The 25,222-nt window shown below is 39.7% G+C and overlaps 1 protein-coding gene across 1 annotated transcript in view; it reads right to left on the minus strand.

Annotated features, from left to right (window-relative positions):
- Positions 1-1,431: 1,431 nt before the first annotated feature.
- LOC140476743 (HERV-H LTR-associating protein 1) overlaps positions 1,432-25,222 on the minus strand; it is a 59,769-nt gene continuing 35,978 nt past the window's right edge. Inside the window, exons 8-14 of the mRNA XM_072569558.1 lie at positions 22,566-22,619; positions 19,094-19,180; positions 14,548-14,637; positions 10,990-11,049; positions 10,143-10,290; positions 3,404-3,486; positions 1,432-2,857 (exon numbers count right to left, since the gene is read on the minus strand). Coding sequence (XP_072425659.1) covers positions 2,805-2,857; positions 3,404-3,486; positions 10,143-10,290; positions 10,990-11,049; positions 14,548-14,637; positions 19,094-19,180; positions 22,566-22,619 — 575 coding nt within the window. The 3' untranslated portion in view covers positions 1,432-2,804. The remainder of the gene's footprint in view (positions 2,858-3,403; positions 3,487-10,142; positions 10,291-10,989; positions 11,050-14,547; positions 14,638-19,093; positions 19,181-22,565; positions 22,620-25,222) is intronic.

The following is a 25,222-nucleotide window of genomic DNA, read 5'->3' on the forward strand; positions in this document are numbered from 1 at the left end:
AGTTGAAGGAAGGCTCAAAGCATCTGCAAGTTGTTGCATCTGTCAAAGCATGTTTCCTTTCTACTCCTACTGCTGCCATGGACTGCAACTGGTCAACTGGCCATTCTACCTTACCAACACAGAATGCTGGAGAAATGCAGCAGGTCTTGTAGAATCTCCTCACATTTCTCTGTGTTTAGTATTCTACCATCTGCTGTATTTTACTTTATTTTTGATATACAGCTGGATGAGGTTAATTTAACTGTCGTGCTGGTTGGTTCTTCAGAAACATTCATACAGCACATATCATGGTACTAAATGGAAGAGGATATACCAGCATGATCATTGCTCAGCAAACCTGGAGTGATTCCATTTGTCAGAATTGACGACCCCACATTACACATATGGGGGACAACTAAGATAGACAACTGCTTGCATGGAACTCTGTTCACAGTCAACTAAATCTCTGGTTGCCTACCTGTTTTGGGACACTTGCAGTGGAGTGTTGGCACAATTAGTGACAGTACAACCATTTCTAACTGCTATTCTTACTGCTGAGAAGTATGTGGATACATGATGACATTTTAACCAGGAGTAATTTAGAATTTAAAATAATATCAGCATGCTTCACTTCAAGATGAATAGCCCTTAATGTTTGGTCAGCTTTGCCAAAGCAAAAAAATGAGATGTCTTTTTTTATTAATATGTAATTTGAAATGACAAAAGAAAGCATTTTCATTTGTATTCATATCAGCATAATGATGTATTAATTCATCAGCATTCATCGTAAACAGAATCCAGTGTTCATATCTGCATTTACTAACATCAGATCCCTTAAACCTGTTAATACTTACATAAAACATTCCGTAACCTATCGTCAATAAACTGTTGAAGTGGGGCCATCACATGACAATCCCTATTGAAGCATTTTTTAAAACTCATCATCAAAAGTCTGAACACAGGCTAGATAGGGGATAAAATGGATATCAAAGCAAGTTATAATAAAATCTCTGTGATTAGAATGAGGCAGTCACTGAAGATCTTTAACATGGAGCTGGAGGATGAGCTAAACCAGACAGCTTTATTGTCGATTGTGCGAGCACCTCTGAAAATCTTTATTGACAGCTGACTTGTCCCCCTTTATATGAGATCGCATTCTCAGACATGGGGATCACAGATTCATTGATGCCAAGATTTTGCTGCTCTGATTAATTCATCATTTGATTGAAATGTTTCCCTCAGAAATTGCAAATGAAGACATGCTGGAATAATGGATATAGATTACTTATTTCATTAAGATTGCAATTTTTTTTCAATTCTTTATTTTTGCTTTACAATTTTTTAAAAAGGACTTATCCTGAACCATGGTGAGGGTAAAGGGAGGAGCTTAAGCAAAAAACTTCCTTGTCTGCTACAATGTGCTTTTAACATTGGCATTAATGTCTTGGTCTCACTATACACTATATTGCATCCTATTGTGGCTGAAAAATAAGATGGGAAAAATTATTTATGCCAGCTTTTAATGATTAATTACGCATATATTATTAATAAATACTGGAAAAATATTTTTAACATTTGCTATTCTTTCTTTTCTTTCAAGTGTATAGTCACAGTGACATTGGCAATAGACGATATGAGAGGGAACTCATGGCAACTGCACAGTTAACAGAGGTTCATATGTTAACATGACTCTGAGAAAGCTGTTCACAGTGTTGGGAGGCAGACTTAATTCTTTCACTCCATTGTATCCACAGTTTCAGCTGCATTGTGTCAGTGGCATTTTGTAAAGAACTTATACTGCCTCTCCAATTGCAATAGAGAAACAGCAATACAAAGGGAGATACATTACCAGCTGTGCAGATTTAAGTTTATCAACCAACTTGCCTGTGCTTCTCATACCTATGCTCAGGGTGTGGCAAACTGAAAGCATTGTGGAAGGATAGGGTAAATTCTTAAATGAAACATAACTGAATAATTTAGAATTTAAAATTTAAACAGTGGGTCATTTAAACACCCGCATCCTCAGGAAGTTCATTGCACATGCGAATCACCCTCCATGGAAACAACTTGCCTTCATGTCTTTTTTAAATTTCTCTCCTCTCACCTTAAAAATATGACACCTAGTCTTGAAATTTCCACCCCAGGGAAAAGACACCTACCATTAACCCTATCCATCACCCTCATGATATTGTAAACCTCTATAAGGTCACCTCTCAAACTCCTATGCTCCACTGAAAGACATTCCAGCCTGTCCAGCCTTTCTTTATAACTCAATCTTCCCATACCTGGCAATATCCTAATAAATCTCTCCTGAACCCTCTCCGGTTTAATAATATCCTTCCTATAACAATGCTCTAGAAGAGGCCTTACCGATGTCCTAAACAACCTCAACATGATTTCCCAACTCCTATACTCAAAGGAATGAGTAATGAAGCATTCTAAACACCTTCTTAACCACCCTGTCTATGTGATGCAGTCTTCAAAGAATGATGCACCTAAACCCTTAGGTCCCTCTGGTCTACAACACTACCCAAAGCCCTACCATTAATTGTATAAGTCCTGCCCAAATTTGTTTAATATATTTGAGTCCAAACTTTCTATAAACATTATAAAGGAGTTATTAGTATTTTGTATATTATCAGAACATTTTGATGACCATAAATTGATAACAATAATTTATTATAACTACACCTCTACTTCTAAATTTGTTTTGTCCACTTTCACTTGAAATAATTTCTTGCTGATAGGTATAAATATATATAAAAGACTTTCAGGTTATTCCATTGCAACTGATGGTCCAGTGAAAACGTTGCTCTCTTTTTAACCTATGATGACTGGTTTGATTTGCAGATCTTTGACAGACATTTGTTCCTCAAAGCTGCAGTAAACAGAGAGAAATTAGAAGTGTCAGGATTGTACATTGTTAGTCAAATAGAACATATTTACACAAAGTACACCAAAATCTTCAACAATGATAACTTGAAAGTAGTGATTCCATAATTAGGTCCATTAAGTATAAAACAAAATTAAGTGGAAACATATCTCTTTGTGTCCTGTTTTGAGTCCTTATCACGAGCATTGAATTTCAATCCCCCCAACACACTGATGTTTTTAAATCTCTATCTTCATCTGCATATCTCTTTGACAGCCTACCCTACCTTACTTCTGCAACTCTCTTTAGCTTTTTCGCATCCCACATACGATCTTCAATTCATTGATTCTTTTGGTGCATCTCCCATCCTTTATCTGATTACTGGTGAACGAGTCTTCGACTGCTTACATTTTTGACCTAATAATTGTCTCAACTCCCACTTTTATTTATTGCCTTCACTATTTATTTCTCTGTCGAGTTTTAAAAGCCACTCCCCTCCACCCCCTATTACCACCATTTTTATAGCCATGTATTAAATGCCATCATACTTACATTTCAACAGAGAAAAATGCTTTGTGATCTGGCAGATGTCAGCTTTTTGTGTCAGATACCAGGAGTAGTAATCAGTGCAATACCTGGACAATCAGTTCAAATTAGTGACATTCAGAAGTAATTACACACATTTAACCTTTTACAGAAATTAAACTTTCTCAGACATAAATGACAAGAGCTAATCACTCCAAGTAAATCTCCTAATCCATTTAAATTTTTAAGATTTAGTAGTCAACACACAAATATTGAAATCATATTTGTTATCATAACCCAGGGTGACTCTGGAACAGCCTGGAAGAACTATTGTGATTAGGGTGGAGGGGAAATGGAACATGGGTTGATTTTCTACTCAAATGAAAGGGAGTTCTCGGTTTACCCAAAGAAATTGCATCCATGTTTTTTGTGGAGAACTTAAGTGGGAACAGTCCTATTGGTTTGAATCCTATTGCAAGCTACCTGCTGGGTATGCCAATGACAGACGTTCTGGATTTTCACTTATGCCTTCCAAGTTCCTGTGCAGCAAGTTGTATTTATGTAGCAAATGTTTGAAGATGTTCATGGTCTCATTGTCTAACAAAATTTGACATTAAAACACATGAAGAGATATCAGTGCAAGCAATAAAATAAATTGGACAAAGGGGTTAGGGAAGAAACTCCAGAGCCTATGACCTAGGTTTCTGAAAGCACAACAGCCAATGGATTAGATTAGATTAGAATAGATTACTTACAGTGTGGAAACAGGCACTTCGGATGAGAAATAAAAATTAGGTCTGCATAAGAGGCCAATTAGGAAGAGCACACAGATCTTGAAATGACATAAGGATGGAGAAGGAAATGATTAGGGAGGGACAAAACCAAGAAGGGATGTTAATTAGAATCTGAACTTTAAAATCAGCTTTGCATAGGCTGTGAACAGTTGGTATGTCAGCGAGCACAGGGGTGATGGGTGCAAGGTATAAAGCAGAGATATAAATGAACTCGATTGGTAGAAAGTGTAGTGTGTGGAGGAGATCTACTATGCTGAATAGTCAGTACTCTGTGTAATGCTGCATAAGTTTTCCAGTTTTGGCTTGAAAGGAGTCAATGATGTTAATGCTCAGAACATTGGATGGAATCTTATAGGGGCCTGGGCAATGTTGATTTTGGCAAGATTTGTGGAAGAATTAGGTATGAAGTCCATTGAGGCCCATCTTAGCACGGGTACATCTTATTGCATCATTTATGCATCTGCCACATACTGCGGCCATCTTCTCACTAGGCAACAACAAATCATCAATTAAGGGGGATTATTGTTTGTTAAACACCTTGTTGGCAGCCCACTGTGCCTCATTAACATTCAGCTATGTGTCCTACCAAATGCACCAGACTACCTGGATGTTGAGAATTCATGATATGGAAGGCAGTGTGGGTACCTGCTGAGTACCTGCACTGAAAGACTGCCTTGCTGAACATTGGGCAGCAACGTCTCAGAGAATGCTATATGGGTGAAGGACACATGCAATCCATGCCCACAGACCCAACATCCAAGATGTGCCAGTTTCTAAGAACCCTTATGGCACATCTCTGATCTAATATTAAAATGAAGCTTTGTGCTCAATGTCATGTACCCAGTTCTTGAAGTAGACCACGCAACACCTTCAGGTTGTGATAGCACTTACTGACTCCGAGCTGACCTGGATGGTCACAGTATCCTTGCCATGCATTGTCTTTTTTGAGCTCTATGTCCCTCAGCCAGGGCCAATATTACTTCTGTCTTGCCTCACTCTTTAGTCATAGAGTCATATAGCATGGAAGCAGACCCTTTGGTCCAACCATGTGACCACAAAATCAGGAAGCCTGTCAGCTTGCCAGCAGGTCTCAGTTCAAGTCAAAGGAAATTGCCTTCAGTTAGGGGTTCCTAGCACAGTAAGACAAAGGCCATCATCAAAAGCAGTCCAGGGACTTGAACATATCAGTCAGCATTTTGGGACACTCAAGAGTCAACATTAGATGTGAGGAGCTGACTATCAGTCAGACTGCCACACCTCTTTGTGCCCTATTCTGAGCTGTTTTCCTCTCAGAATGAGAGACAGCCAGATATTACAGGATATGTTACTTGCAATGCAGGGAATGGGGGGGCCCGAGTGAGTGAGTAGGGTTAGTGGTGTCAGGGGTTGGGATGCATGACAATGGGTATGGGAAGCTGTTGCAGTTAACAGTGAGAATAGCAGAGCACGAGCCTTGGAAGGAGGTGTGAACAGGAGCAAAGGTAGAGTGTAATGTGCTGCAGTGATGGTGGTGGCACTTATGCTGTCTGAGTGGAGAAGATCACTGACCTTCTTCCGACATTGCTGTGAACCCCAAGGCAGCTGAGACTGCACTGACCTGGTTGGTGATCTCAGACCCTGCTGGGCTGGTCTGGTGTCATAGCTCCATTGTTGGATCTGGTGCAACAGGACATCCTGTGTCTGCACCATGCCATTCAACACATCCTCCTAGTCCCTACTCATAAAGCTGGTTTTCCCAGGGCAAATGTCAGGAACCGTGCAGGGCAGCTTGGGACTGATAGTGCTTATTCATAGGAACAGGAGAAGGCCATTGAGCCCCTTAAAGCTGTTTGTCCATTTAATGAGATTACAGCTGATTTGTGGCCTAACCTCTTATACCTGCTTTTGTTCATATCCCTTAATACCTTTATTTCACAAAAACAATCTTTCTCAGATTTAAAACTAACAACAGATCCAGCATCCACTACTGTTTGTGGAAAAGAGTTCCAATCTCTACCACCCTTTTGTGCATAAAAGTGCTTCCTAAGTTCTCTTCTGAAAAGTCTGGCCTGAGTTGTTGACAATGTTCAGATGCATAATGGACTTCTACAGATCATGGGGGTTGTGAAGGTTCTGCTCTTACAGCCATAGAAATTATTTGATTGATCCAATTACATTCCTGGTTAATGGTGAAGCTGTTGGAGTTTGGGGAATACAGTAACAGTAATGCCACTGAATGTCAAGGGGACATGATTAGATTTTCTCTCTCTTGTTGAAGATCGTCATTGCTCGACACTTGTGTGGCACAAATGTAACTTTAGTTGTCATAGATCAACCCAAGCTTGAATGTTGTCCAGGTCTCACTGCTGTAAGGAATACTTCATTACTTGAAAGAAGTTGCAAATGCAATTGAACATTGTGCAAACGATAGCAAACACACCCACTTCTATCCTTATGATGGAAAAATGGTCATTTTTGCCAAAAATGGCAACTGAAGATGTTTGAGCCAAGAACTCTGTCTGAAAACATTCTACAGTGATACCCTAGGGCTGGGATGAGTGGCATTCAACATTCCCTTATCCTAGGAATAACTCCAACCAATGGGGAATAGCTCCCTGGTTCTCCTTGATTAAATGTTGTCAGAGATACTTGATACACTCGGTCAATTGATGGCATGATGCCAAGGTCAGTCATTCTGAACTCATGACTAGAATGCAGTTCACACTCAAGTTTCAACCTAGCTTATAATGAACTCTGGAGGTGATGAATCCCCTAATTGGCTCTTCCAAATGAAGATGGTTACCAATGCTTCAACTTGTGGCAGAACATCGACCAGGTCAATTAGCTGTGGGACTGCTTAGCTCCACCTGTGGCATGCTGTATCTGCTGTTTAGCCACCATTCTTTTGATGCCCTCAACTAGGTCTTTAATATAAATCAGAAAACATTTTCATGCAGATCACCTTCAAGCCTGAAGTGCCCCTTCCTTTACACATTAGTCATCCTGAAGTCAATTGAACTGGCCCAAGTGCCAATGCATGAGCTGCCAGATTTCTGACTGCAATGTGATGGTTTGTATACCTAGAGATTGGTGAATCAGCCAATGTAGAAGATGAGTTATTGAATGATTTTGTCTTGCTCCTTTGACTCTGAACTGCTCAGATGAAGGGGATACATTGTGGTCTGATTGCCATATTGTCATCTACTTTGTCAATCCTTTTAATAATTTTCATTCTCATTCTTCTAGCCTCCAAGATTACAGGCCCAATTTCCACAAGCCCACCTCATAGGACAGTCCCACTAGTCCCAGAATCAGTCTGATGAACCTCTGCTGCACGTACTCTATAGCAAGTGTCTCCTTCTTTAGGCAAAGGGACCAAGCTTGCACACAATATTCCAGGTGCAGTCTCACCAGTGTTTTACAAAATTAAAGCAAGACTTATTTGCTCCTGCACTCAAATCTTCTTGCGCTAAAGGTGCTAGAGCTACCTAAATGCTAGTTTTCAGTGTTTATACACATGCACACATATGTCCCTTTGGGTATCAACCCCTCTTAATCTTTCACTGTTTAAGAATAATTCTGAATATTCATTCCACCTAGCAAAGTGAGTAATCTCCCATTTATCCACATGATGTTCCATCTGTATGCTCTTACCTCCTCACTCAGCCTGTTTAAATCCTCTTTGAAGTGTCTTGCATCCTTTACACAACTCACATTTCCACCAAGTTCTGTATCATTTACAAGCTTGCAAATATTACAATTGTTGCCTGCCTCCAAATCAGATTGTGAACAGCTGGGGTGTACTCGCTGAACCTTATTGTTCCTGGCTGGTCACAGACTACCAACTTGAGAATGACCCATTTATTCCTCCTCCTGTCTGCTTTGTGCCTGTCAACGAATCCTTAATTCATCCAAATATAGCACCCCCAAACCCATGCTTTAATTTTCTTTACTAAGGTCCTGTGTAGATTTTTAACTGAAGCTTTCTGAAAATCCAAATACACAACATCTACTGTTTTCTGATTATTTAGTTTATTAGAAACAATCAGCCAAGTATTTTCTAAATATCCAGTGATCATATCCTTTCTATGATTGTGGTATTTTCCCTATGATAAGGGTTGTGTCTGTGAACCATGACTTAACCTGCAATTTCTTGTCCTCTGTTGTGTCATGCTCCCAGTTCTCCAGAGGACTGTTCACCGTCTCCTGTTTTGTTTAAGTCCCATTTCATGGCCATGAATGTGTCTGCTTTACCTTTGGAGCCAGTGACTATCAAGGTGCCAATGCTGTTGCAAATCGTGCACCCTCTCCATATCAAGGCCAGAGTAACCAGGACTTGTTTTCTCTCCCACTTTAAGACTGTGCAGTACCCTCCAATAACCTACCAAGTCCCATGCTTCTATCTATAATTGCACTCGATTGCTGCGACCATTTGCTCATCCACTCAATACAATGAAGTCAATCCAGGTCTTGAGCTGCCTGCAGCCTTGACAATGCCATGGACTGACCATTAAAATCCCAGATTACGTGTGAATGGTCCCCTTGACTGATTGCAGCCTATGCCTGGACTAAATTGACACTTAAAGGCCGGGCTGATTTTGTGTGACTTCCAGGACTGATTGTGGCCCATTCCCCAAACTGTAATGGCACTGATCTCCTGACTTAAGTTGGAACTACTACTTGACTCTCCTTGACCAAACCCCTTTCCTCACTTACTGACTAGAATCCACTGTTGCCCCAGAGACCATGCCTCTTATTTACCTTTTACACATTGCCATGCTTTAATAACCCATGCCCTGTGTTTGCAGTGTAAACTGCTAATATATTCATCACCACCAAGTTTACCAAAGCACTCTACCATGCACCACCAGACCTCCCATTTTCACATTTACAGTTCACTGTTTGCTACAGACAGAAGCCACCTGTCTTTCCTTCTACGCTAAACTACAACCTATGAGCTGTTGACTGACTGCCCACAAATGTGCCACTTGAGAATCTGAATAAGATGCTGCCTTTGTCCAGATGGGTAGTGCAATGGTTCAGGGAGGCAATGTATCTTAGCCAACATGAGTTGCCAATTGCAATTGATGCAGTTCCTTCTAAAGTGAAGAGAAGGAATATGGCGAGAATAGCTGTTTATTCAACCAAATGGGAGGCAGAGGATACAACTCGATGGGTACTCATGTTGATATCGATTCAATTTATTATTGGCACATGTTTGGTTTATGCAGCTGAGGTTTTGAAGTCTGGAGAGGTGAATTGGGCAAGGGAAGTTAATTCCAGTAAGTTGGGTAACTAATGAGAGGGAAATTCATGTGTATAGGCTTCATACAACCTGCTGGATAAATTGATCTGGCTGTTTAAGGACAGAGCACCTATTTGCAACAGTTTTATTTGATGGTGTGAGCCTGATTTTTGAATGTCCGTATGATTAAGTCATCATACTCACCTTTATTGTCAGCACCCTGAAGAAGGGGAAATTCTGCCCTATATAGTTAGAGCAGTAATGTTATAAATTCCCATGCCTTTTTAAAAAAATAATCTATCTCATTTGAGATTGTGCGCAGTGAAAAATTTGATGGAATAAATAGACCTTTCCAATCCAAATAGAAATGTCACTGTAATTAAAACATTCAAACCAATGAAAACAATGGACCAAAACCAAAAGACCATATAGTCAATTAGCTCTGTCCCAGACAAGATACAATCCCTTCTGGGGCTCTTGTATTGTCCCTCTCTCTGACCTGCAAAGTTCATGTTCGAGTCTCACATGCCATGGAGGTGTGTCGTAACATGTCCAAAAGTAATTGTAACCTTTTCTAAGGTCTTGTACTATGTCTGATATTTTGGCAACAAAACAAAGTTTTATCTTTGTTAACTATATTTGGATTTTCTATGAAATATGCTGATTCAAATCCAGCACGAGTTTCGTCAGGCAGCATCACAGTTTTGTGGCAGACATTAAAACCAGAATAAAATATTGTTTCCTTTACCTTACAGCAGATCTCTTTGATTGACTCCTTCGTATAATTTTACAAAGGCATCTTTGAAAGAACCGGCAAAGTTCCAGAACACAGCGATTTATATTTTGAGTGTCTATTGTTGGTTTCTCCTCTTTCTGCTTGGCAATACTTCCACAGCCTAACATGAACATTAAATCCTCAGCTGTAAAGATGTTAGAACAACTGTACATTTCATGCTATAAATACAGTAAATAAAAGTACATGATTTTCCTGATGATTGCCACAATAAAAGTATGAAGTGTTTCCAGGGTCACCATGATGATTTCCATGTGTATGCATAGGTAGATGGTATTTACCAAATCTATTATAGAAATAATAGCCTGGATAGTTACTGGGCAGACAGGAAGCCTGTGGAGTAAACTGAAAACAGTCACAGAACTACAAGAAGTTCTTGGAATCACACTTGCAGAATTCAAGTGAGTATCAGCAGCAGCCAGGATAGACTGAATGGAATCTTTCTTTGATATTGGACTCCAAGAAAGCCACAATTGATTTCAGATCAAATTATCAATTTAACAACTTCAATATCAGCCATATCAACTTTATTTTAATAAATCAAAATACTGGAGATGCTGGAACTCCGCAATAAAAACGGAAAATGCTGGAGACACTGAGCAAGCCTGGCAGCATCCGGGGACAGAGATCCAGAGTTAACATTTTGACCATGTTCCAAAGAAGCGCCATACCAGGCATGAAACATTAACTCTGTTTCTCGCTTCACAGATGCTGCCAGACCTGCTGAGTTCCTCCAACATTTTCTGTTTTGAATTTGATATTCGCCTGACATTGACAAATACATAATTAACACTGAACTTACGTGATTGCAAGGGTCTGACTGTAATGCTTGGAGATTGAACTGTATACTTAGGGGACGATTCTGAAAAGAATTGCACAAATTTTATTGAGTATTTCAGAAGTCGTCTTTTGCAGAATTTGTTAGATTATAAAGAGAAGGCTGGAATGAAAAATAGAATATGGCATAAAAATTAATCTTGATCTGCATTTACCACTCTTGATCTTTAATTATTTTAGTCTTGTACTTCATATATTGTTTGAGTTGTACCATAATCATTGAATGTAGAAGGTAGAACAGTACAGCACAGGAACAGGCCCTTCAGCGCACCATGTCTACAATGACCATGTTGCTATTCTAAACTAATCCCATCAGCCTGCACATGGTCTGTATCTCCCTATTCCCTGACTGTTTATGTGTCTGTCTAAATGCCTTGTAAATGCTGCTATTGTATCTGCTTCTACCACATTGCCTCTCACTTTAAACCTTTTGCCCTAGCAGCTGACATTTCCACCCTCAGAAAAACACCACAACTATCCACCCTATCCATGCCTCTCATAATTTTCCATACTTCTAGCAGATCGCTATCAGCTTCCGACACTGTAGCAAAAACAATCCATTTGTCCAACCTCTCCATTACAGCAAATATACTCCAATCCAGGCAGCATCCTGGTAAACCTCTTTTGCACCCTCTCCAAAACCTCCATATTCTTCCTATAGCGTGATGACTAGAACTGCACATGATATTCCAAAGGTGGCTGAAGTTATACACAGCTGGAACATGACTTGCCAACATTAATACACAATGTGCTGACCAATGAAAGCAAGCATGCTGTATGCCTTCGTCACCATCTTATCCACTTGTGTTTCTGCTTGCACTCCAACATCCTCTATATATCAATGTTCCTCAGGGTCCTGCTATTTACTGCATACTTTCTCCTTACATTTGACCTCCCAAAATACATCACCTCACACTTGTCCGGATTAAACTTCATCTGCCATTTCTCCAACTGATCTATATCCTGCTGTAATCTTTATCTATCTTTCAGAGTTTTTCATTTCCTTTGATATCTCAGAAATTCATAATTATGAAGTGGAATCCTATTTAGATTAGTTTAACAATGACTTCCATGCTTTGTTATCATATTAATTGATATTTGTACTTTGTCCCTTCACATTGTCATTATTTGTGGAAGTTGGTTTGCTTAAGTAACTTTGTACAGAGGATCCTGACTGATTTTCACAAACATAAAAGACAGATAAACCCAACTCACAGTAAACCCAACTTTTAGCATTTTATTGTTAAAGAAAATTCATGCAACTGAATGAGCTCTGAGGAGTTTCCCAGCCTACAATTTGTCTGGATAAAATTGGGTCAATTTAACTCAATTTTGAGATTTTATGCAGAACTCATACCTAATCTACTTCTCTAATGTTGAGGAGATAGAGTTGGACATCCAACATCCACCACTCTCAGGACCAGCACCTCCTCAAATATTAGATTTCTCGGGATTTTGGACAATAAAATCAGATAGGCTAAACTCAATGAATACAAGATACATGAATAAACACATGAAGTCAATGAATAATAAGGTGAACATAGCAGCTAGGGAGAGAGTAGGATCAATGAGGTCATCCGTGTGTGGAACCACAGTAGGTCGGAGATGTACTAAATGAAAATTTGTGTCTGTATTTATTGTGAGAAAGACATGGAGGCTCGGGAACTCAAAATGAATATTGATGTCTTGAAAGTGGTCCACATTCCAGAAGAGTAGGTGCTAGAGGTTTTCAAAAAATGTAAAGGTAGATAAATCTCCAGGGCCTGATCAAGTATATCCCAAGACATTATAGAAAGCTAGGGAAAAAACTGCATAGCCCCAAGCAGAGAATTTTATATCATGTATAGCCATGGGTGAGGTGTTGGAGGACAGGAGGGTGGACAATGCTGTGCCTTTATTTAAGAAAGGCAGCAAGGAAAAACCTGGGAACTATAGGCTGTTGACTCTGACATCAGTGGTGTGTAAGTTGTTGAAGGGGATTCTGATGGATAGGATTTACATGCATTGGAGAGACAAGGATAGGGATAGTCCGCATGGCTTAGTGTGTAGAAAATCATATCTCACAAACCTAATTGAGTTTTTTAAGGATATGACCAGGAAGGTATATGCGGGCAGAACAGTAGACATGGTTTACATGGATTTTAGTAAAGCCTTTGACAAGGTTTGGAATGATAGCCTGGTTAGTAAAGTTGGAATCACATGGGATTCAGGGAGAGCTTGCCAGTTGGATATAAAATTGGCGTGATGGTAGGAGTGAGTGTCTGGTGGTAGAGGGTTGTTTTTCAGACTGGAGGCCTGTGACCAGCAATGTTCCACAGGAATTGGTGCTGGGCCCACTGTTATTTGTTATTTATAGAAAAGGTTTTGATAAGAATTTAGGAAGCATGGTTAGTAAGTTTGCGGATGAACCAAATTGTTGGCATAGTGGACAGTGAAAAAGGTTATCCAAGATTACAAAGGGATCTCGATCAATTGGGTCAATTGAGGAGTGGCAGATGGAGTTTAATTTGGATAAATGAGAGGTGTTGCATTTTGGTAAGATGAACAAGGACATGGCTTATAAAGCCTAATGGTAGGGCCCTAGGGAGTGTTATCGAATAGAGACCTAGTGATTCAGATACATAGTTCTTTGAAAGTTGCATCACAAGGACACAAGGTGGCAAAGAAGGTGTTTGGCATGGTTGCCTTCATTTGTCAGACTACTGAGTCTGGATTTTACAAGATGTTGGTGAGGCCACTTTTGGAGTACTGTGTACAGTTCTGGTCACCTTGCCATAGGAAGGATATTATTAAATTGGAGAGGGTGTGGAAAAGATTTACAAGGATGTTATCAGGACTAGTGGGTTTGAAATATAAGGAGCGGCTGGTTAGGCTGAGACTTTTTACATTGGAATGTCAGAGGCTTTGGGATAATCTTACAGAGATTTATAAAATCATGGGAGGCTTGGATAAGATGAAGAGCCAGGGTCTTTCCCTTAGCATAGGGAGTTGGGGGGTGGGGAGGAATCAAAATTAGATGACATACTTTTAATGTGAGAGGAGAAAGACTTAGAAGGGACCTGGGGAAAATGTTTTCACACAGCAAGTGGTTCTTATGTGGAATAAACTGCCAGAGGAAGTGATTGATGCTTGTACAGTTACAACATTTAAAAGACATTTTACATAAAAGGTACATGAATAGGGAAGGTTTGGAGGGATGTGGGCCAAATGCAGGCAAGTGGAGCTAGGTTAGTTTGGGAAACTTGATTGTCATGGACAAGTCAGACCGCAAGATCTTTTACTGCACTGTTTGGTTCTATGGCTGTATGACTCTAAACATTGAAGAACTAGACTGGTTCACCATCATAAACAAAGAAGTGATAACTAGTGCAACACACCACGTTGGAATAATTTTTTTGAAATATCCAGCTTCTGGACAGCTAGATCTTGGACATCGAACATGTACTCCTTTTCTCACCATGTTGTGTTAGTTTAATTAGTTCAAATCTGCGTTGGCTCTATGAAATATTAAAACATCACGCACCTGTTGAAGATTGTGTTTGTAAAGTGGTTGTTATCGTCCTTTTGAGGTCTTCTCTAGCTGAGGTGATGAACGTGGAGATAGTTGGTGATGCTGAAACACAATTTTTAAAACACTCTTACATTTGCTTTAATTTAATTCACTCTTCCTGGTGTGATTGATTATAGTTATACAAACATTACATTCACGCAGACATGACATTATAAGGATATCAGAAATCTGAATAGAGGTAAGGCTTTTGGCCTTTTCTGCTCGCCCAATTATTATTAAGATCTTGACTGATCTACTGAATCTTTTCCACATCATTATTCCCTTAGTAAACAAAAATCAATTGATCAATCTCTCTTGAAGATCATCAACTTTTGAACAGCACAGTGTAGTAAATTCAGTGAAAAAATATTGCCTCATCTCAGTCCTTTATACTTGCTTTCTCATTCTGAGATTATGACCCCACGTTCTAACGTTCCCAATTCAGGGAAACATTCTGCCAGGAGCTACTCTGTCAAACTCCTGAAGAATTGTTAATGTTTCAGTTAAATCATTTCTCATTCTGTTAAATTCTAGGGGTTTTAGAACAATTCATCAATTTCTCCTTGTTGGACAAGTGTCTCATCTTAGCTATCTGTCCTGCTTCAGGTAAGGAGACCAAAATTGCATATATTACTCTACCTATATACTGAGCAAAGTGATATAAAATGTGGTTAAACTCTTTTATTCTTACAATCCAGTCCCTTTGCATTTAATTATAATATTGTTTCACTTGAATTGCTTGCTGCATCTGCATTACGTTTCCCAGTTTCCTGTCATTTAAAAATAATTTATATTTCTACTTATCTTTCTACAGTAAATTACTTCACAATTCTCATCATGATACTTCATTTGCTAGGGGGTTCTTTTCACTCAGTTTACTTAAATCTTTTTGCAGCTTTATTGCATCCACTTCACAGTCGACTTATCAATAAAGACAAACCACAGATAAGAATTCTTTGGAGCTATTTTGTACAAATTAAATTCACATTATCTTTCTTGCAGCAGCAGAGAGATGTATGTTGAATAAGTAGAAAAGTGAGTCCTGGCTGTCATGGGTGTACGGTTGTGCAAGATAAAGAGGAGGCAAGGATTTGCAATTATATACTACCTTTCAGGATGCCAGAATGCATAAAGTGCTATATGCCAATAAAATACTTCTAAAGTACAGTCACAGATGTAGTATAGGGAAGCACAGCAGTTACTTCACACAATGCAAGGTGCCACAAACTGCAGTGAGATACATTGCCAGATAAACTGACTTCATGGTAGTGGTTGATGGATAATTATTGGCTAGATCGTGGTGAAAACTCTGCTGCTATCTTTTGAACAGCTTCACATGATGCTTTTACATTTACCTCAGAGTGTAATGATTTAACGTTCCATCTGTGATTGCACTCCCTCACTAGCAATTAAATTCAGTTAACCTGGATTATGTATGCATGTCTCTGAAGTGATGCTTGAATCCATGGCCCAACACAGAAGCACGAGCACTTATAACTTTTTAAAAGAGGTTTTAGGTCCTCACTTGGGTAAGAAGATACCTCCTGAATTAAATGTTCGAAGTTCCTAAACTGGATGTATGATATGTTGTAGGGAAGATTATGGCCCTTTTGGGATTTGGGATGAGGTAGTTTGCAATTTCATTCCTATACTTTGAGTACTTATGGTATTTCAGTCTAACATCATTGAACTGGTGCCAGTTGGTATCAAACTGAAAGCAGCTATGTGCATCTGGACTTGTATTAACGGGGAATTGGAGACCGTCAGACTAATTTTACCAGTAACACTTAGCAGCTGTTAGTTAAGCCAGACAGTGAGCCCCAACTGTCAGAGCTGGATTCTATCCCAGTTGTTAGCTGTGATTGGATAGGTTTCTAATGCACTCTGTTGGCCAATCCCCAAGATGCATTCACTTGTAAACAATTTGAGAAGTCCTAAAGGATTATCTGGAAAGAAGTTCTGTAAATCACTCCAAGAACGAGGGAATTTTAAGACTAGGGGCATATTTTTAAGGTGAGAGAAGAAAGATTTTAAAAATGATATGACAACAACTTTTTTACACAGAATGGTTTGTGTGTGGAATGAACTTCCAAATGAAATGGTGGATGCAACTACAGTTACAATGTTTAAAAGGCACTTAATGAATAAGAAACGTTTGGAGGATATGGGCCAAGCGCAGGTAGGTGGGACTAGTTTAGTTTTAGAATTATGTTCGGCATGGGTTGGTTGGACCTAAGAATCTGTTTCCATGCTGTATGACTCTAATTCTAATAAAATACAAACTGTATTTGTGTTATATTCATTCTACAATTTATGAACTGAATATTCCACTCCTGATGTATTAAAGATCATGCAAGTTGCCAATTTTGTCATAAATAAGTGCTCCTACTTACAAATGGAACTAACAAATTGGTGCAATATGCTTGGCTAGTATTACCAGAATTTTTACAAGTTTATAATGGATCATTTTGGGCTTTTGTGGTGCACTGGTAATGTTCCTACCTTTGAGCCAGGAGGTCTGAGTTCAAGTCCCAGCTGCTCTGGAGGTGTACAAGAACACCTCTGAAGAGGTTGATTAGAAAACGTTGAAAATGAATCATTTTTAATGTTTTTTATTTTTAATAATCCTTTTCAAAAAGCGAAGAGAATCTGAATTAACTCTTAATTTGACTCCAGCCTGACACTGTACAACACCACCTCTAAGATCATTTTCTACATGATAGCTGGGAAAACACAAGCTTTTTTTTTGCTTTTGATGGCGTTGGTATTAAAGGCATTAAGACAACAAAGAAACATAGTTTTCATCAGGCTGACTGCTGCTTCACCAATCTGCATTCCTCTAAGGGAGGAAAGATACTATATCATTGTTAGTTGGTGTTTAAATGTTTTGGACAGACTTACTTTAATGTAAATTCCCCAATATCAAGAAAATAAATTACTGGGAAAGGCCTACGTAAAACAATTACAGCGAGCAGACTATTGAGAGTATTTGAATATCACACGTATATATTATTTACAGCAATTTAAGTAGAACATAATGAGATCATACACATTTTGTGATTGTAACCTGTGAAACAAAACAAAACTTATTAGGAAGTAGTGGGCAGATTGATAATGCGAGTTAGCTCTAATACTTGCTCATTCAATACTCCAACTCTAGCTATCATTTTTAAGTTCCTCACTGTTGAAGAAAATTGGAAAATTTACTTTAATGCCTCATTAATCAAACAGGATCATTAAAGTTATAAGTCCCATAGAAACGGATCATTTTAAACAATAGATTTGAATTTTCAGTGACCAAGTTAAATGTATATTGCACAATTTAAGATTTCAATTTAAGACGTTTTACTCTACCACACAAACTTAAAGCAAGATAAATTAACATTACCAAGTTGGAATTACTCTTTACAAATGAAATTCTGACACTTATTAAGATTTTAGAAAAAGCAATAACCAAAGCCCATTGATATGCTGTACAGCATACGCTCCACAGGTTAGGTTCTTTTAATAGGAAACAGTCCACAGTCAGCCACAGCTTCCAACAGGTTCATAATTCCCATTTCACTGTGTTTATTCTCTGTGACAGAAGTCTCTATCTTTTTGTGAAGAAAACCTGAAGACAGAAAGTTTGTTCAATATCAACTGAGGGGCCCTGTTTCTCTTTTCAGGTGTGAATATTTGCATTTGCTCCTATTATGTCTCAGTGTAGGTCCCTTGTCTCCATGGTAATCAAAAATCTCACTTCTGTGACACTACACACCCTTGCCACTTCAATACACACTGTTAAAATCATCAAAGATAAGAAAAACAAGATTAAGTTCTACCTTATGTTAACTATGAGGGGTGACCTTATAGAGGTTTACAAAATTATAAGGGGCATGGATAGGATAAATAGACAAAGTCTTTTCCCTGGGGTTGGGGAGTCCAGAACTAGAGGGCATAGGTTTAGTTTGAGAGGGGAAAGATATGAAAGAGACCTAAGGGGCAACTTTTTCACACAGAAGGTGGTACGTGTATGGAATGAGCTGCCAGAGGATATGGTGGAGGCTGGTACAATTGCAACATTTAAGAGGCATTTGGATGGGTATATGACTAGGAAGGGTTTGGAGGGATAAGGGCCGGGTGCTGGCAGGTGGGACTAGATTGGGTTGGGATATCTGGTCGGCATGGATGGGTTGGACCGAAGGGTCTGTTTCCATGCTGTACATCTCTATGATTCTATGATTCTATAGCAGTGGTATAGTCCTTGCTGCTCAGCTGCTAAACTCTCAGTATCAGCCTTGGTCAGTCTGATGACTTGTTTTCATCATCTTCACTCCCTACCAGATTTGGGCCTACCCATGATGCTAGATCCTTTTACTGCTTTAGTCCCACCCAGTATCAACTCAGACCTTTACAATCCACTTGTCCACTGTTTTCCTTAACCAACCTTCCAACCCCCATTCCCCACCACACTCAATGCTGCAGGATTGTGCTATTAATAGATTAGCAATAAACAGGATTATGGAAATGTACTGACCAGTGGTAGTAGATATTCTGTTGTAGAATGTTTCATTTATAATTGGCTGCAGTGATTGTGTAAACCACAGTGAAGTCATATCTCTTTCTGTAATGACAACAGCAACATCAAGCATTTATCACATCTATACTTCAAATAACTGAGTCAAATCAAAATGTATTGCCTCCTATATTTAAAAATCAGCACATTTCCAGTATTTTAGATATTTCTATACAAGAGGAACGGAATTATTATTACAACAATGTTGAATTTTAGTTTGCAGTATCAAGGTCTACTTTTTTTTATTATCATTATCTCCATTCTATCTCTAATAATACCTGGCATTTATCTGTGGTACCAACAACATTTGGCTGAGTGTTGGTCAGACTGCAATGGTTACATATTTTGAAGCACTAAGGCTGATACAATTCTCTCTGGCCTTTATTTTCTGTCTTGGTTCTTGTCAGGATAGTGTAAGGACATCAATTCACACCTCTTCATATTTAAATGATGACAGCTGGTGATACCTGTTAAATTGCGTGATTTCCCTGCCTTTTACCTGTTCCACTGTCACTCTCTGACCACCAGTGTATAACAGTACTACCTAGGGTACCAACAGAGAAATTCCTGATCCCCCTTTAGTTGAGTAATTGCTCAATAGTAGACTTGTCGGTGGACAGAGGTTAAACGCTAACTCACAGCCACTTCTTTTGAGAAGATTTGTAGCTCAGGTTGATGTCAAGTCTGTAAGTTAGTTCACTGAGCTGGAAGGTTTGTTTTCAGACGTTTCATCACCAAATTAGGTAGCATCATCAGTGAGAGTCTCTAGCAAAGTGCTGGTGGTATGTCCTGTCTCTCTAATTATAGGTCTTGGTTTCTTAAGGTGGATGATGTCATTTCTGGTTCCTTTTTTCAAGGGAAGGTAGATAGTCACTTCCTTCTATTTCTCTGGACAATGAACCACCACTGAACATCAAGCTGTTATTTCTGGGACTGTCACTGATCTCATCTCCTCTGGAGATTTTCCCTCTACAACCTCCCACCTAATGGTCTCCAAACTCTCCACAGCCCATTCTACCTCAGAACTGCACTGAAAGATTTATCGTTCCTGCCTGTCCCTGCTCCACTGAACTTATTCTTCCTAGATTGATTTTTTTAATCCCCCCATTGTTCAGTTTCTCACCACCCACGTTCACAGGTGTTTTGAGGCTTTAGCTAGGTTATGCAATTTCCAGTTGTCTGACCGTAGTCTCCTCCTTCTCTTCACTGTGGACATGCGATCCTTGTAGGTGTCCATCCTTCATCAGACTGATCCAAAGGCTCTCTAGTTCTTCCTTGAAAGAGAGCTGAACTATTCCCATCTATCAACTCCCTCCTCCATCCAAGTTAGCTTATTTGAACATTGAACAATCTCTCCTTTAACTTGTCTCACTTTCTCCAAGTCAAAGATGTAGCCATGGTACTGGCATGAGCTCCTGGTTTCATTTTTCTCTACATTAGGTATATGGAACATTTCTTGTTCCAGTCCTACTCAGGAACCCATCCACAACTCTTTCTTCAATATATCAATGACTGCATCGGTGTTGCTTTCTGCTCCTGTCTGGAAGGAGAACGATATCATAAATTTTGCTTCCATTTTTCATCCTTTACTGGTCCATCTCTGACTTTTCTCTTCCCTTCCTTGATTTCGCTGATTCCATTTCTGTGGCTAGTCCACCGATATCCACTACAAACCACTGACTTTGACTATACTACTTTCCTTTTGCTTTCCGTTAAAAACTCCATTGTTCCGTTTCTGCTACATCTTCTTCCAAAATGACTTCCTTTGATTTGATTTAGTCTTGTCACATGTACCAAGATACAGTGAAAATTGTGGTTTAGCATGCTTTAAAGGCAGATTGCATCATACAAAGTGCATCAGAAAGCAGAACAGAGTGCAGAATATAGTGTCACAGCCACAGAGAAGGTGCACAGAGAGAGATCACAATTAACATTTGAGAGGTCCTTCAAAAGTCTGATAACAGTGTAGAAGAAGCTGTTCTTGAATCTGTTCATATGTGTATTCAAACTTTTATATCTTCTATCTGACAGAAGAAGGCAGAAGAGAGTATAACCGAGGTGGGTGGGTGGGTAGGTCTTTGATTATATGTTGGTTGCTTTCTCTAGGCAGTGAGAAGTATAGATGGTGCCAATGGATGGAAGGCTGGTTTGTTGATGGACTGGGCTGTATTCAAGACTTTATGTGGTTTATTTCCGTCTTGGGCAGGGCAGTTGTCATACCAAGCTGCAATATATTCAAATAGTATGCTTTCTATTGGTAATAGTCTTTATGCACACACCAAACTTTCTTAGCCTCCTGAGGAAGTAGAGGCATTGTTGTATTTTCTTGACCATCATATCAATATGAGTGGACCAGGACAGATTGTTGGTGATCATCACTCATCACTTTCTTCTTCTCCATTATAGTTGATATGCTCTTCAGCCGTGTTATTTCGCACACTTCTGCCCTCATCTTTTTCCTTCCCAAAACCAACAATAGGGGCCTCCTTGATCTTAATTCCCATTCCACCAGCCTCCGCATTTAAGGAATCATGCTCGCTATTCCTTCATCTCCAATAATAGTCCACCACCAAACGTATTTTCACTTCCCAACATGATAAACGTATTGATTCCTCCATCAGCCCCAACAATCGCATGGCAGCTTCCCATGCATTGCCTCCTCCCACCTCACCGTGCAAGACACACCTTCCAGATGAAGCTGCAGTTTAACTGTAATTCCTTCAATTTACTCTTTTTGCTACTCGCAATGCAGTCTCCTTTACACTGACAAGACCAAACACAGACTGGGTGACTGCTTTGTGTAATACCTCCAAGGAAAGATCCCAAACTTACAGTCGCTAGTCATTTCAATATACAATCTCCCTTGTCTTGCTGACATATCTTTCCTAAGATCTTTGCAGTACTCTAGTGGAGCCCAACACAACCTGAAGGAACAGTACCTATTTTTTTGCTTTGACACTTTACAGGCTTTAGGACTCAACAGTGTTTTTAATTTTGATTACCCCATTCAAATCCCACCATGCCCCTCTTCACTCCCCCCCCCCCCCCCCCCCCACCCATGACATTGCGGCTATCTGTGACCTATTTTCTGCTATTAAAATTTATCATTAACACCTACTCTTTGTGATTATTATTATTACTACCTTTGTCCTTCTGGGAGCACCTTTGCCATTTGTGTTTCACTTGCTATTCCTCCCATCCATACCCCATAACATTTCCAACTCCCTTTAATTTCTAAAGAAGACTCAAAATGTTAACCTTGTTTCTCCAAACCTGCTGTCAGATCTACAGTTTCTCAAGCAATTTTTACTTTGAAGAGATTTTGCCGACTGGATAATCGGAAATATTGATTATAATTTTGATAGTTAGCTCCATCCTCTGCAATAGTGTTACATTAGTCAAACTTTTTGAACTGAAAGATTAAACATCTTACCCAGAACACCAGCCATAACACAGATGAAAATGCAATCTGTCTCATTTTTGCTCACTGCAACAGAAATAAATCTTAAGTTAACTGATTGCTTATTAGTGTATTGTACATAACATAAGCCAATGACATTCAGAGAATAGAACCATTTTAAGTAACCTTTCAGTAAAAGTAATCGGTGAAAAGTTGAACCTTCTGAGGACTGGCATTCACTGTCTCTGGACTCCTTTCTTCTTACCTTTCCCAGTATTCTGCATTTCTGACCTAGATTTCCATTGAGGAACTCTTAAAAGTATGGAGCACAGCTATTCTCAGGAGTCTTCCATTGCAGTGTAGGATCATCATTGGAGGCCAGGGCATATCCCCTTTTTATAGCACAAATTGGCATATTCTGGTGTTTAAACATCACAAAGAATCTTGAGAAGCAATGGACAGACGGTAAATGTGTATGCTAGATGAGCAAAAGATTATGGTGATAAGTGAGTGAGATGGAAAAGTAGAAGGTGCTTGAGGTCTAAGGTGCAGGTAGATGTGAGTGGAATAGGGTAGCAAGTGGGTAGATGAGGGACAAGGATGATAAATGGGTACATGAAGTGTTGGGGTGGCAGATGGATGAGGGATGAGGATGACACGTTGGGTGCATGCGCAGGCAGGTTAGCTGAATGAGATAATAAGGTGGCAGTGAGATAGGGGCTTGAGTTGGCAGGATTGAGAGGGGATGTAGGTTTGCAGGTGGACTGGTGAGAAAGTAAGAAAATGGTGGTTTTGAAGGTGGGTTATTGTGGAGTTTCATAGAATCATAGAATCCCTACAGTATAGAAACAGGCCATTAGGCTCAACAAGTCCGCACCAACCCTCCAAAGAGTAACCCACCCAAACCCATTTCTCTACTGTATTACTCTACATTTCCCCTAACTAATGCACTTAACCCACAAATCCATGAACACCATGAGCAATTTTAACATGACCAATTCACCAAACCTGCACATCTTTGGACTGTGGAAGGAAACCGTGGGTTAGGTCGTATCAGGTTGGACTGGAATGGGTGTCATTGGGTTGTTGGATTGGGAGGGGGTCAAATAAGATCAGGTCAGTTTGGGTCAGGTCAAGTTAGTGGGGGTGTCAGATCAGATCAGACAGGGACTTGTTAGGTGTCAGTGGTGAGCCTAGGGGTTAATTTTATAGTTACCCAGGTGTTAGAATATTTTAATTCTCTAACCTTTCCAGCAAACTATTCAGGTTAGTGAGTCAGTACCCCCCGAAATCTCCAATCCTAATTCAGAGACTTTTTAAGAGGGGCCCTGAAGCCATGGTATTGCCTATTAAATGTTTAAACTTGCTGAGCAATTCCTGCAGGCAGTAAATTAGAACATCAAAGAGGTCGTGTGGCATATCTTTCAGAATCCACTTCTTCAATGACTAAACTCTAATTGGAAGAATTCTGAGAGCTCTAACACCAATGTTAGTCTGAATTGTCAGAACAAGGGTAAGAATGGCCTGAGGATAATCTCTGGCTGATTGTTCCTTTCTATCAAGAAATATTGATCTTAATGTTTCTCTCAGCCTATCCCAATAGTGATATAACACATGGAAAATTATCCTTGAATAGCACAGGTGCTGTAATCCCCACATCACCTGTGTTCACAGTGGGTGTGAATAAAAATGAAATTAATATTGGAAGAATCTTAAAAGATTTCCATTAAGCCATTTTGTATGTCTTACTGAATTTCCCAGGAGTCCTCAACATTAACTCTGCATCGCATGAAATGTTATGGATTCAGGAAAGGTAAGGAAACCTCCTGCTGATTACAACATACGTCCTCTCTTGACCAATGCATCAGTATCCCTCTGTGTTGAACAAACCTTGGAGGAAACACTCAGAGTGGCAAGGGCACAGAATGTACTCTAGGTGGGAGATTTCAATGTCCACCACCAAGTGTGGCTCAGTAGCAGCAAGTCCTAAAGGACATTGTTGCTAGTCTACGCCTGCAGCAGGTAGTGAGGGAAGCAACAAGAGGGAAAACTTACTTGATTTCATTCTTACCAATCTGCCAGCTGCAGGTGCATCTGCCCATGGTAAAAGTGACGACTGCACAGTTCTTGTGCAGATGAATTCCTGCTTTCATATTGTGCATAAACTCCAGGCACTATCACTGTGCTGGGATTCCTGAAGGAGGTCAATTCTCCTGCTCCTTGGATGCTGCCTGGCCTGCTATGTTTTTCCAGCACAACATTTTCCAACTCTGGTACTCCAGCATCTGCAGGCCTCACTTTCTCCTACTATCACTGTGCTAAATGGGACAGACTTCGAACAGATCTAGCAACTCAACACTGGGCATGCACGAGGCTCTGTAGGTCATCAACAGTAGCAGAGTTACATTCCAGCGCAATCTGTAATCTCATGGTCTAGCATATCCCCTACTCAGTCATTACCATTAAGCCAGGGGATCAACCCTGGTTCAATGGACAGCAGGAGGGAATGCCAGGAGCAACACCAGGCAAAACAAAAAAAATGAGGTGCCAATCAGGTGAAGTACAAAGCAGGATTACTTGCATGCTAAACGGCATAAGCAACAAATGCTGGACAGAGCTAAGCAAACCCACGACTAACAGACCAGATTCAAGCTCTGCAGTCCTGTCACATGAATGGACAATTAAACAAC

Source organism: Chiloscyllium punctatum, chromosome 5, assembly GCF_047496795.1.
Source record: "Chiloscyllium punctatum isolate Juve2018m chromosome 5, sChiPun1.3, whole genome shotgun sequence".
NCBI lineage: Eukaryota > Metazoa > Chordata > Chondrichthyes > Orectolobiformes > Hemiscylliidae > Chiloscyllium > Chiloscyllium punctatum.